Source organism: Phyllostomus hastatus, unplaced genomic scaffold, assembly GCF_019186645.2.
Source record: "Phyllostomus hastatus isolate PE091 unplaced genomic scaffold, TTU_PhHast_1.1 phas_scaffold_216, whole genome shotgun sequence".
Lineage (NCBI taxonomy): Eukaryota > Metazoa > Chordata > Mammalia > Chiroptera > Phyllostomidae > Phyllostomus > Phyllostomus hastatus.
In genome coordinates, this window is record NW_025334018.1 from 10,552,519 (window position 1) to 10,567,958 (window position 15,440).

General features: G+C 35.8%; 1 protein-coding gene across 1 annotated transcript in view; it reads right to left on the minus strand.

The window, feature by feature from the left end:
- MAN1A2 (mannosidase alpha class 1A member 2) overlaps positions 1-15,440 on the minus strand; it is a 124,170-nt gene that overhangs the window by 15,190 nt on the left and 93,540 nt on the right. The window contains exons 10-12 of the mRNA XM_045861689.1: positions 12,686-12,902; positions 6,801-6,973; positions 3,229-3,344 (exon numbers count right to left, since the gene is read on the minus strand). Of these exons, the coding sequence (XP_045717645.1) occupies positions 3,229-3,344; positions 6,801-6,973; positions 12,686-12,902 (506 nt within the window). The remainder of the gene's footprint in view (positions 1-3,228; positions 3,345-6,800; positions 6,974-12,685; positions 12,903-15,440) is intronic.

Genomic DNA, 15,440 nt, shown 5'->3' on the forward strand with positions numbered 1-15,440 from the left:
TTTCATATGGTTCACCTAATAGTTCAGTATTTTTTTAAAATAATGAACTAGCAAATTAAGTCATCTTATAATCAGCAGTAGGGAAAATTTTTGTTTCATAAGTCAAAGTAATATATTCTCTCAACTCAAAAAGATAAAAATGACACTGAGCAGGATGCTCCCTTTTTGCTTGAGCTGCCAGGCAGCACAGTGGTGAATGCAGCACTCAGCTGTTAGTTTTCTTAGCCTAGGTTTCATTACAATTATCTGCATGATTCCTCTTGTTTGACCTTTTCTACTTTTATTAATCCAAATGTACTCACATATATGTTTTTCTGAAAGTATTTTATATACATATATATAACTGGCTATTTAAGAGCACTGTGTCAAGAAGGATCCTTCCTGAACTTGGCAGGGAAAATCACTGAGGTCAGCTGGGGCTATTCCATGTACATACTGCAAGGGGAAAGCCGGCAATGCCCCATGTTTGCAGCCCTATCCCATGTGCTGAAGTGCTCCAGTTCTGCACTGATGAGGCACTTAAAAATGAATTATGAAAGCCAATCTGCACAAGGTGAGATCTGAACTAAATTTAAAATGAGAGGGGCATTAATTGACAGAAAAGGTAAAGGTATTCCTGCCAGAACCAATAAAATACAAAACAAACAATGACATGCAGAGGAATAAATTTCATGTATGTTTATATACATGAATATCTGAATATAGATTAGCTTGGTTTAAGGATAGAATCTGTAAGTACAAGAAATGAGAAATGAAGCTAGAAAGGAATGAATCATTGTAGCTTTTGAGAAGGAGGAAAGTGTTATGAAGAAAATGGTATATAAATTTGGAAAATCACAGTAATTTCTTTTTAAGACTAAAAGGGGCCTCAGGATGAGCACTTTCCCACAACTATCGCAGCATCTGATCCAGGCAGGATGCTAATAACACTGGCTGAGAGACTGCTGGAAGGAGGACAGTCACAGTCTCAGAGTTCTCACTCCACAGATCACTTACTAATCATAAAAAAAGACTCTTTACATGACGTTATAATCAAATCTAACTTTATGACCGAAGTTAAAATCCCTGACTAGGTGCTAAACTGTTATCATGTGCCTCTTCAAAGAGTGCGGTGAGAATCCATCATTTAGATAGTGTTTGTGTCAAAAATCTTTAAACTCCATCTGATCAGAAGGAGACACTCACAAATACATGACTGAGGGACACTCTTCAACGCAAGTGGCCTAAGGACTATGTTAACGTCATGCAAGCACGGAAACTTTGTTCTGGGTTTTTAAAGAACGCAACAGAGACACGGCAACCAAATGCACCAAAGATCCTCTGGGGGTTAAAAAAGTAGTTTTAAAGTACACTATTAGGACAATTGAGAAACTTGAAAATGGACTACATATTAAACAATTAAACAATAGTATTATAATGAATGTTAAGTTTCCCAAGTGTGATAACTGTACTGTGATTACACAGATTTATGCCTTTTTGAAAATCCTGGCCCTGGCTGGCGTAGTTCAGTGGATTGAGCTCGTGCTGCGAACCAAAGTGTTGCAGGTTCGATTCCCAGTCAGGGTACATGCCTGGGTTGCAGGCCATGGCCCCCAGCAACCGCACATTAATGTTTCTCTCTCTCTCTCTCTTTCTCCCTCCCTTCCCTCTCTAAAAATAAATAAAATCTAAAAAAATAAATAAAAATAAAAATAGCACAATACTTTAAAAAAAGAAAGAAAATGCTTGTATAAGTATCAGAAATCTTGTAACTCAAATTACAGAGCAAAAATATTTTCAACAAATAAATAGTAAAACTGTATGTGTGTGTATACATATAAATATACAGGGGTGGCAAAAATTAACAATAGGTAAGTCTAGGTGAAAGACATAGACATACTCATTTATTTCATTCTTACAATTTTTCTGGCCTTAAAAAATAAAACAGCTCTTAGACAATTTCTACAGTTTACAGATGTGATAACTGAAAGCCAAGGAATTTTATTCTGACGTGTTCATTTGGCTAGGCTGTAACAAGTGCACAACTAAAGCTCCTGTGGCGGTATCTGCCAGTCCAGGCTCTTTCAACCATCGCACTGCAGCCCGACCACGCAGGGTGCATCACAGCAGGAACGCCTGCCAGAGGTCGGGGACGGACTACAGAGCAGGCGTTCTAAACCATCTCAGCAGATGAGAGTGCGGCTTAGGACTAATTGCAGGTACGGAAAGAAATGTAACAAGAATCATAAAGACAGTGATATATTAGAAGGAGAAAAGGAAAATTATAATGCACAAACTGAAAAGATGGGAAAATCAGAGTACTAGGGATAATAAAAGAAAAACTGAATTGAAATGACCATTAGGAAAAGAAACTTAGTTTGAGACAATTTCAATGTTATATACCAAAATGTAAGCTGTAAGTATACTAGCATGTAAACTTCAGGAAAGTAGAAATGTTTGTACTTTTTGTCTACGGGTTTATCCTCAAGTAACCTGAACAATGACTAGAAAAAAAACATTTTTCTGAACAAACTGACAGTTTATGAGGCGTTCAGGTACAGAGAGACAGGAAATAGAAATATGAAGCTTAAGAGAAAATATCTAGAGATATTTACTTTGTAGTCTTTAGGAAGTGGACACAATCAAGGCCTCTTCCGTCCTCCTGCCCATACACAGGGAGCTGTGCCAGCGGGGTGAGTATAAGCCCAATAACTCAGTTGTCTTTTTTCTTTCCCATCATTCCCTTTATGTGTATCCTCACAGGAAGCTCCACTGGAAGGATGGGTGGCTATGGTCATATATCCTCTGGTGCCATCAAAACACCATGATTACTCCTAACAGATTTCATTGGCTAGAGCAGGGAGTTCATATGTGGTTCCCAGACGAGCATCATCTGCAGAGGCCTGGAGCTGGTCAGAAATGCAAATCCCTAAGTTCCACCCAAGAACTACTGAATCAGAAACTGCAGGGATGGCCCAGTTATCTGTGTTTTAAAAAGTCTTCCAGATGCTTCTAATGCAGACTAAAGAACTAAGGACAAAATAAAGGTATTAAACTCTTATGTGACAAAGTAGCTACCTCATAGTCTAAGTCATTCTTCTTGAGATGCAGCTAAAAATCTAAGACCCAAATAAATAAAAAGATATTTGTAATACAACCCAGTGTAACACATTAGTAGTAATTCATCATGTAGTGAGCACACAGCAAAACCAGCCTACAGCACCACATTTTGAAAAGGCTTCTACTTACTTTAACGTCTCAGCCAGAAAGAAGCTCTGCTGCACGTCGTCATAGGCAGGCGTGGAGGAGTAGACATCCTTCACCCCGGAAAACCCGCCGCTGACGCGGCAATACTTCTCAATAGCCTGTGAGCGAGATCAGACAACAGAATCAATTCCACAAATTTCAAGTTTTATGGTCAAGTTAAGGGACAACAGTCAAAAGTTCACAGAGTTCTCTATGAGAATTTAACAGTTTAAGAGTAAAATTTATTATCAAATGGAAATAGTTCCCTCAAAAAAAATTGACTAAAGTATTCTGTTTCCTGTGGAATTTCTCCCTCCTCAAAACTCTTTAATCTTTTTAAGACACCTTACATTTTTCTAACTTAGGAGTCAAATTTAGGCTGTTCACACTGAATTCGAGACCTGTATGGCACAATAAAGTCTCATTAATTCTGACAATTCAAGGGAGGTCAATTTAAATTAAAATTTTTAAATACAATTTCATGACTTCCAGGGATAAACAATAATCCAAACATGCTAAAAGAAAGCATTACTTAGGAGCTCTGCATAGCAACAGCAATGAGATATTATTTGCTGCAAACATACACTATGACAGAGATTGTATTATTGTAATTCTATGAGTTAGGCATCATAGGTGGCACCAACTGGCAGGAAGTGCCCGTCCACAAACCTACTGCAATAATTACAATATTAAGGGCTAACAATTATGAAGTGCTGACTGTGCTGAAGGCTCTCCTAAGAGCTTTAATACATTGTCATTTAAATTTCCAACAACCCTATGAGGTTGTGTTAGCTTTACTTTTGGATGGGAAAACTGAGGCCAAGTAATTTGCTCCACTTTATTAACTACTGACTAGAAGTAAAAATTCTTAGTTTATACCTCTTTTTGCATCTTTGAACATGTCTAAATAAAACATACTGAATCAAATGAAATCTATTCAAACCTTGTTTTTAATTCAAAGCAACCAAAAATCCTGCTTGTGCAGGTATAATCCATTCCAGCCAGAATTAGGCCTTTTATGAAAAGTTGAAAGCACAGGTGGACTCCTTTCTCTGCCTGACCCCACGATACTGCGGAATGAAAGTGTGGTCACTGTTCTCCCTACTATTCTTACTCTTCTGGTCCTCCTCCTTTCTAATGAAACGTTAATTAACAATGAAAGTGTTTTCGTAATCAAACTGTTCGCTTTTATTATCGTTCCATTTTGATTACAACTGGGTTTTCAAGTCTTCTTACCAAAGGGTTTGGTACTTTATCTATTTTAAACATATTTTAAATATACAGTTTTTAAATACCATGTTTTGTGCAATGAATGTGTGTCTCTACCCACACAGAACTATCAGAGCAATTGAAGAACACTGAGATATGAGCAGGGAGGCATGACTAATCTTTAAGCCACTTACAGTCACTTCTTGAAGGCTGATTTTCATGCATAATATACTCAGGTGTTTGGAAGTTCAAGTATGTAGATGGAATAGCTAAAGCTACAGAAGACCTGAGATACCATTATCCCGTCTCAGCCCATCTTCCCTTTTCTTTCTTTGCACCCGACTGGGGAGGCCAGTGGTTGGGCAAGCAAGCAAATTCTATTTAAGATATGAATTCCTCCTCCTTTGTCTCCACCTCTACCCGCTTTCTCATCACATGTACTTTTGAAACTTGAATTTAAAGCATCACTATTTCAGTCCTTTCTTTACACGTGAGAATTCATGTGTGTCCATATGAGCTATTAAAAGCAAAATTTGAACTCCTGTTAATTCAGATTTGGACAGATGAGTTGGGCCATACATTAAGAAAGGGCACAGGAAAAAAAGGACCTTAGGAACAGGAGAAATTATCCTAGTATTTCTCAATGAGAGGAAGTTTCTGCCACTACCCCTCACCCCTAATTCAGATCTATCTCCCTTATTCCTTTAAAAAAGAATCATTAAATATTAGGGGATAGTCAAGTAGATTCACTGCAAGATTACCTTACCTATCTATTGCCCCTAGAGAAAATATTGTTTGAAAATAGCATCAGTAAGCCACTGCTCCCACGAGTGTGCATGTCCTGCTCCCGAGCCACTGTGGCGACAGCTGGGCTATCTCCCCACGGCAATACACAGTTTCCCTCGCAGCTATGTTGCCGATTCTGGAACCAGGTGGAAAAGCAGCATGTGCAAATGCTGCCTCAGCTTCTGTTCATGTAACCACCTTCCATTACCATTTTCTTACTACTGTTCAACTCCATAAGGACTATCCAGGTCTGAATGACAAATGACGTGTCCTCACCTTAGTTCAAGTCTTTATTACAGTATGCCCAGATTAATGCAGGGGTCTCCAAACCCCACCCATTTGCAGATTACAACCACGTCCTTTTGTTTTCTTACCCCGCCCCCCCGACTAAAAAGCCTTTAGTAATTCCTCCCCCTTTCAGAAATCTTTAGTAGCCCTATAGCAGATTCTTAAAGTTGGAGAGGTTTGGTGGGTAGGAGGAGGCGGTGAGGAGAAAAATCTGATGGGCTTTTTAGACAGGTCAAGATCTTTCCATATCCATGAGAAACACCTACACAGTAACTGAGAGAAGTGTTTGTCTGTGTGTGTGCTATTCCTCAATCACTGAGTAAGGTATACATCCCTTCATCTGGCACATGAGGCCATCAACACAATGACTTGAAACTCCTCTCTCTGGTTGCCGCTGTGAAACCTCCTTTTTATATAAACTGGCCTACATTCTGACCTAGAACATACCTTTTATGTTCCTGTCTGAGCAAGTTCCTGACATCACTTATCTCACCTAGAATTACCTCATTCTATCCATACTCTAGGCTTAAATTAAATAATTTAATATGAATATTCATCATTATTACTACTATTTATCATAATTAGTATATCTCAGTGAATAAAACACTCCCTCACTCTCAGGAATAAGCTATACTTTCACAAAAAAATTAATGATTTTTGTTCTCCCCAGGTACTGAGAACCATTCATTCTCTCAAAGCCAAGTATGGTAAGAGTAAACCACTTGTTTTCTTTACTTACTAACCATTAAAAATTCCTCATTTCATATATATATTTATATTTATATAAGATATATATTCATATTTATATGTATTATATGATATTAATCATATACATGTGTGTGTGTGTGTGCGTGTGTGTGTAAAACAATTCACTGATCCTTCTCATGGTGTGGTGATCCACTAAGAAATTACTTAGAACATAGGTTGAAATGAACAGGTAACCTACCCAGACTGTGAATCTGGGCAATTTTACAATTTTTTTTTGAGTTGGAGCATTAACAGGAAAGCACAGAATGTCTATAATGACAGGGAAAAAACTTCCTTTTAAATGACTCTTTATAGTTACTCAATAAGAGTAGGAAAATACTTCTAATAGAGAACTAAACTGAAGTCTAAGGTTTACTTTTGCTGCTTAAGAAACTTAAATGGAGTAAGAGAGTCTTCCATCAGATAAACGGAGATAGCCCCACAGTTACTGAACATGACGAGGTAACACGGAGGAGGAGACACGACTCTGGAGAAGGACTTGATGCTGCACGTTTGCCCAGGAAATCAAACACTGGTTTATTTACCAGAGCTGCTTCCCAGCCCCACTGCCTGTATCTCGGATCATGGGTGAATCGCCACAGGTACCAATAGGTTTCGATGACTTCGGGACGGAGGATGTAATACTTCTCAGCCTGCCGGACTGCCACTGCCTCTACTGCACCGTCAAACTTGAAGGATTCGGGACCTAACTTTAAAGCTGTAACATGACAAAAGAAATAAATGAGCACAATCAACCACTTGGGTTTGTTTGTCAGAGCTTTCTTCTCCCCTGAAGGAATGGGGATGATGTAAGTTATTTTTGTTTTTTGTTTTATTTTTACTGTTGCTGTTTTGCAAAATCAGTGATTTTTAAAAATCCACATTTGGCTTTCTTATGATAGACATAAGTATTCCTATTATTCTGACATAAAATCTCTCTCATAAATAATGTACATCAACATACTGCTAAACCCAAGTACCGGCAAGAGTCTCGTAGTCTTCTGGAAACAAATGCAAAGGTAAGACAGAAGCACATTACATATTCTGTTTTGGTCCAAAATAAAATGAGGCACATAAATGTCCTGTGCAGAATTATTTTTTAAAAAGTCAAGACAATTTTAAATCCTTTTAATAAAACATACACATAGGAAAACATTTTGGAGCTCAGGTCTTTTTTTTTTCCCTGTGATAACATTTTAGAGCTCAGAGCTTAGACCTTGAATTAGATTTAGTTGTAGAGTATAAACCTTTTTTAAAAAGCATGTTATATAGTATATAAAAATATTTTAAAACTCAAATCAGTTTTAAAAATAAACTCTAAGTATGCAGCACCGTAGAGTTGAAATTGCCAATCATTAAGAAACTTCACCAGTAATTTGCCCATTTATTCCTGAAGTTAGGAATAACCAACAAATTATCAACATTTTGTTAGAAAACTTCTCTCCAGTTTGAATAAAACATAGCCATACACGTATGTTTCCACAATGCATAGTATTCCTTAAATGATATGATTTCCAGTCAGGCTGGAATATAGAGCTACAGGAAGAGCTTTTTAAGACGTTCTTTCTAATCATGCCCAGCACCTAAACCTGGGCGATAAAGCCATCTTTCACCGGGAGGCTGAAGGTGCACGCCATCACCACTCCCAGCAGCCATCTTTCTTTCTCTTTACTAGGCTGCACTGGTGGCAAATAGTGTCAAGGTTCCTCACCTCTTTCATGACAATGTTATACATTTTTATATTTTCTTAGAAATGAAAAGGTACTAGAAGAACTATAATGCTGGTGGGTCATAAACAAGATCACGGCCAAGTTGTTGGCATGGCATGTGTTGCTGTGGCCAAATTTCAGCATTACAGGGGTGACGCCATAAGCTCCAAATAATCACAATTAAAGGAGGTGAAAACAAGGCCTTTCTTACCACCCCCCGCCCCCACCAAATATAAAACAAAAACATTGTGGAGATGGTACAGTTTGATTAAAAGCAAAACACGTGATCCACAAAAGTTAATAACCAGTTTGTCTTCCACAAGTCTTGGAGAGCTAAAGCAGAACTAAAGGAGGGGTTTTTAACCAGAGGGCCACAAACTCTACCGTAGGCTTTGGAAGAGGGAAACAGATTTGCATCCAAAAAGCCTCTGAAATTTTATGCAAAACTTTGTGTGTGTACAAAAAGTACTGACCAGTTCCTCAATGGGATTTGAAATTAGGAATAACCAACAAATTATCAATGTTTTGTAAGAAAACTTCTATCCAGCTACTGAAAGGTCTGACAATCAATATTATTTGGCATTTAATAAATGCTTTTAAAATGATGATAAAAGTCAAACATTGTAAGTACTAATATGATGGTAATCCAATTTAAAAAAGTAAGGTAAGTTATTTTGTCTGGATTTCCTACACGTTTTCCTTAGACTAAGTGTGCTAAGAAGTGATTACATGGAATTTTCAAATGTTAATATTAAGACTAACTTTAAATTAGATAACTTCTATAATTACAATATATATATAGTATATATATAAAATAATATATACAATATATATAATAACAATATATATAATTTAGATAGTATCATCTAAACTGAAGCAGAAACTGACAGCATGGAACTAATATTTTAAACTTCTCACTAAAAACTGTTTTATGTATCGGCCATCAAACTTCACAAATAACGCATACAAGACGGAGAGCGCAGCATGTGTCCTGGGAAGGGTCGGTGAGTAAAACCGTATAAGCTACCACACCCATTATTCTGGCCAAACCACTGGTCTCGTGTTTCGGAAGGCACTATTCTTAGGTGCTCTTTTGTTTAAGAAATGTAAAAAATAATTTCACTTAGTTTCTATTTCCTATCTTAAATTTTCCATTTACATTTGATATTTCAATTCTAAAAGGAAAATTACTAATCCAACAATTAAAAATTAAGGCAAAGCCATAAATAATTTAGTGGCTGGATAAAAAGAACTCCAGAAGACGCAAAAATCATATGATAGAGGTAAAGAGACATGAACAAATAAAAAAACTTAAGTAAAATATCAAATGTGATAAAGGTCAGTGGTAAGATAATGAAAGTTTAAAGAAGGCACAGATTAGTTTATAAAGTCATAGGGAATACAATTCATATGAGAACTCCAAGATACGTAGGACCGATATAGATAGAAAAATAAGTATACTCCAGTCAACAAAAGAAATTCAACAACAGAAAAAAAAGCACAAGGATATTCTGGGACAGGCAATCTGACTATAGTTTGAAAGGGCTCATATGAAGGGAAGAACTTAAACTATTTTCCTGTATCCTTCCCTCTAAGGAAAAAACAGTTGTGGAAACGCCTTTAACTTTTTTTTTATCCTTACCCAAGGACATTTTTTTCAGAGAGAGAGGAAGGGAGAGAGAGAAATATCAATGACAGAGAGAAGCACCCAGACCAGGGATCAAACCCACAGTCTAGGTCATGTGCCCTAACCAGAAAGAAATTGAACTCACGACCTTCTAGCTATGCAACAAAGCTCCCACCAACTGAGCCACACTGGTCAGGGCTGGAAACTCTCAAAATACATTCAGTATTCCATGTTCAATGGATCTTTTGTCCATTGGATTCATTATATGCCCCTAAACAGATTAAATCTCCCTACCGCCAAATGCGGTAGCACATGGTCTAGGGAAGGCTTTGTCCAGTTTCAATATGAAATAAATCAAACTATATGATAGTCACTATATTAATGATGCTTAGAAAATTTTAATCCAGAAAATTTTAATCTAATTTTAATAGTCAATTTTAATGACTATATTTTGGAAGTCTGGGCACCAGTTTCACATTATACCTCAGAATAAACTGAAACAACATACCAATCTAGCTTCCCCTGGAGCTGTAATAGTATGAAACTACCACTAAGTTACTGTTCAGTTTCATGAACAGATTCAGCAGTATTTTCTACAAACGCAGCTAAATATTAAGCAGCAGGCCATGTTCATTGATAAGGTAGAAAATATGAAGATTACCAAATTTTGAGTTAATGTTAACTCTAACCAACAACAAATGAAAGTGAACCTCAAGGGCAACAATTGTCCTATGAATTTAGCTGGAATAACTGGTAAGAAGTAGATGGATATTTGTAAATGAGGTGGCCAAAAATTATAGCACAGCTATTAAGAAAAACACAGCAGAAGATATAATGACCTGGTAGGAAATAAGCAAAACTAGGACCGTACTTTTTAATTAAAGCATCTCAGTTGAGATTAAAGATAAGCACCAAACAGTGAAAGACGTGAAATACAGCACACAATCAAACAGTAATCTTTTGCAGCACCCTTGCAATGTGAGGATGATCATCAGAACAGGCATGCCAGCAACAACCACAGACGGCATGTTTAAAAAATGTTATTTGTATTCACGTTATGAAGAAGTCAGGGTAGGTACTATTATTCCAATTTTTTGCAGATGGAGCAACTGAGGCTTAGGAAGTTCAAATGATTTGCCTAAGGCTCACAGATAGTAAACAGTGCAGCAAGGGGATTTTGAATCCCAGTGCACATGTTCTTTCCATATTCACAATGTTTCCTATCAGCCTCCGCAATGTCCTTATGAAATGTGAAAATGAGAAATACAGAGAATTCTTCCATTACTCTGGCATTCTATGAATTTTTCAAAGGCAGAAATATATCTGGTTCATACTCTAACCTATCAGCATCCAGCATAATGCTTTCCATATAATAGTGCACCATATAAACATGGTGCTCCATGTTTAATGGAGTGAAGGATTAATTACAATAATTACATTATTTGCAATATATTATTCCACTATTTTTAACATGTCTGTTGTATTATGCACTCTTACTATTTTACAGCTATTATTTGATGTGTGTTCAAAATCTGCATAGCAACAAGTCTTATTATGGGTCTTAATACAAACACTAAATACTCATTCTGTTGTCAATGTCTTAACTAATTTGAGCTCTATTTTTAAGTAAATATTTAATACTCTGTATCATTAACATAACATAATTTAGCTTGTATTTATAACTCAGATCACTGATTTTACATGTAATACACACCAACACTTAAACTACTCTAAAATAAGAGCTGTTTCAATGTCCTTTTGACTTAGTTATATTTTGTTAAGGAATGGAATCACTGATTATTTACTGAGGGAATTGAAGGGTCAATTTCACCACAAGTTCAATTCTTTATTATATAAAAAGAACTTGACAGATTTTTGAACCAGAATAAATTTTATGCCAATCATATTTGTGTCATGGTACCTAATGATAAATTAACCCTAAAACGGAAGTTCAGTTATTTAATATATGCAACAATTCAACTCCTGAAATCACAAAGAGAATTCACTGGTTTTTAGTCTTTCAAGCAACTTATTCTCCATTATTTCACATAGAAACATATATTTTTAAAGCCACAGAAACCTTAGTCTAGTCAAGTTTTTCTCAACCCTATTTTCAGGCTTTTTAAAAACCTAATCACCTTCTCTCCATAAGATTTTAATAATACATACCTATAACTGTATATATATATGCTTTATACATAAAAATGTATTTTTCACCCCCAAGAACCAATTATTGTCACCATTAAGAATCATCTCATTTTCCAAGTAAGGTCACTGAAGCCAAGAAATATTACATATTTGCCTAGTGCAACGCCACAGGATCTTTATAGTTAAAGGCACCAACAGCCCTGACCAGCATGGCTAGGTTGGTTGAGCACTGCCCACAAAGCCAAAGGCTGCTGGTTCAGTTCCTGGTTGGGGCACATGCCTGTATTGCGGGCCTAGTCCCTGTATGGGTCATGTGCGAGAGGCAAATGATTGATGTTTCTTTCATACATTGATGTTTCTCTTCCTCTCTTTTTCTCTACTTTCCCCTCTAAATAAACAAAATCTTAAAAAAAATAAAGGCACCAACAGCTCAAAAATTATTGGTGAAATGACTAAGAGAAAAACTACTAGTAACTAGTAGTTATCTAGATACTACTAGTTACCTAGATACCAATTATACATCCAGTATAACTACTAATATTTTCTTATTTTCACAAGAGGATAAGCCAGGCATTAACCTAAATCTATTTTGTGTCCTTTTAAGGAACTGTTTTGTAAAAACTGAAATGAATGGCTAAATGGATTCTTACTATATTAAAATAAATACTGTTATCCCATACATCCCCAAATGCCCTACCTCTTCATTTTTAAGTTCTTCAAAAACTTTATTAACTAAACAGTAGCAGAATTCAGAAATAATAAAATGAAAATAATGCAGGAACACATTTCCAGAATTAAAATTCAAGTTCTTAAGAAAATAATTTACTGTATTAGAGGAAACTATTTTGAAATAAAAATGCCTATATATTTTCCTTCTGATTCCTGAACATATTTCTAAGTAGTAGGTTATTTTGGGCTAAGTGATTAGCATTATTAATATGCTTACCAGTTCTGTCATATGACTCATGGCATGTACGTGCAATCTCCGCCCCTAGCTCTAAGTAATGACCAGCTTTGTCTCTGGAACCATCTGCTCCAAGTGCAAACATTCCCCCCGCAAAGCAGGCCAAATGCCCCATCTTCTTTTCCAGGTGCCCATTCTTCCATTCTCCAATAAAGGTGAGGCCTCCACGGGACTTCTTAATAAGATGTTTTTCTATAGCCTACAAGAAAGAGTAGATATTCGAAATTTCAGAAGTGAAATGTGAGTGTTCAAAGTTATTGCATCTTCCTGATGATAAAACCTTGGTAATATGATATTCCACAAAGCAGTAACTTTCCCAAACTGGAAGGCTTAATTTGCAATAACTAAGTTTTGAATGACTAATCAAGTTGCATAAATTTGAACAAATCACTACTATAACAAAACAAGGTGGACAAGGGGAAACTAGCTTAAAGATTACTTTTCTTCTCGAGCTAAAAACATTCATAATAATCAGTCAACTGAGATCATGATGACAAGGTAGAACCTGAAGACTGACGATTTATTTTCTATTTCATACAACAGAAACTGAATAGAAAGAATACCTAAGCTAATCAGAAAATTTTAATTCTGATTAGTTAAAATGGCTTCTCCTTTTTCTGTGTAACTATACCTTCTCTCAACGTACTTTAAAAGGGCACCATTAGGTAATATACCCGGTATGTTATTAAAGCTTATGAAACTAGCTGAAAAGTAAAATTGAACCCCTCAGTCCCTTACTTCACAGCTGAAGCCTCTAGATGTGCTGTGGTTAAGACAGGCCATGCAAAAAACACGGTGCACCCTCCTGCGATGTCAATTTTACTCAAGAGACATGAGGATGGCAAGAAAAGTATTTCATTTTAGTCACTGTCAGCCTGTTCTCAATTTCAGTGTCTTTGGTTATATTTTGCTTGTTTGTTTGTTTTGTTGACTAGGTTTTTAACATGAATATTACACAAAGTAGAATCCAACAATTACATTTAATTTTAAAAATGAGACTTTTAAGAGCTTTGTTATTTTGGACTATGTTCTCACACTTTGCTGCCAGGGTCTATGGATTCTCTACCGCTAGAGATAGTTCAGGTTCTACAGAAAAGTTTAAGAAATTACACGAATTCAGTTCTCTTTGATGGAAATTATATGATTAGAGACTATACTTTTCTGACAATAAAAAGGAAATAGAGTTAACCCACATTTTTATGATGGGTTGTTCTCTGACAAGCTCAGTAACAATCAGCTTTGGAAAAATTTATTCTATATTCTTTATAATAATGTTTTACAGAACTATAAAGACTGTGCCTTTGCCATCATTTTATATGCCACAAGGCTTATAAGTGTAATATGAACTCAATAAATGTTTAGTTAATACCATTTTATAAATAAATAGTAAAAAACTGTACTTTACCTATTAGGGGAATGAGGAGAGGTTAATAAGCAAACTAAGGAACCACTGCATTGTGAATGTCTACTGTTGTTATTTTCTTTTAACCACAGTGCTCTACGGCACATATGTAAAAGCACACATGTACTTTAAATATAAAATATAGATATAATTAAAATAAAAATATTTTAAATATATTTACAATATTAATGAATATATTTAAATATGCTTGTTCATTTATCAAATACTATTGAATCACCTTTTGTTTCAGGTATTGTACAAGGTGCTAAGACACTGACAATTAGTCTGCCTTCAAGGAACCCATCCTTAGCCTAGTGGGAATGACTAAGGGCTATATTTAACACTATGATTCTAAGAATATTATGTTCTTCCTAGGTAATGACTTTTCTTAGATCATAAAAGTTTCTAGGCTTAAAGTTGAATAACAGAATAAAACTTTCCAATTTTTCAAAATGTAAGACTTCATAAAGAATTTTGGAAGTCACATACCAAAATGGAGATTTCTTAATACACATTAATTTAGTTCAATTTTTTAGTTAACACAGTCTCTCAAGAAATATTTACCTAATGCCTCAATGGGCCAAGCACTACATACCACATATTAGTTCAACTCCTGTGCATTTTTGTAAATAACTATAGAAAATTGGTTACCTAAAAGGTAAAGATATAAAATAGGTAATAAGATCCTTGGTTTAATTTAAAGACAAACAACTACTATAACTCAATACTGATCATACTGGAACTCGATGATCATATTAATCAGTATAACTGATACTGATCAATACTATAGTCAGAATGGTATATACTTTGTAGTATATACAAAATATATGACTTTACAAAAGTAATTAAAATTAAAAAGATATGTTTTTACTAGATCAGAAAGCAACTAACTTATTAAATGTTTAACATACTTTTCTCTTTCACAGTTTTTGCGTGGAAATACCACATGTAAGTGTTTCTAAGAAACGTGTCCCTATTTTAGAGTGTCTGAACACTGTGGCATGAGGTCATACAGACATGGTACAGTGGTTAAGAGCGCCATCTCTAGAGTGTTCGGCTCCAGGCTTCATCACTTCCTAGCTCTGAGAGATTCATAAGGTTGCTTAAGCTCTTGGTGCCCCAAGGTCCCTGTGTGCCAAGTGGTCAAGGAGATTAAACTACGTCACCTACGCTAAAGGAGTGAGAACAGTGTCTGGCACTTGGAAAGTACTATATACATGTTTCACCCTTATGATTTACATATGCAGCTTCAATGAGTCATTTGAAAGAAAAAATGTTAATGGAAATGCATGTAAAGTCAGAAATTTTTCCTGTCTAGAAATTTTTCCTATAGAC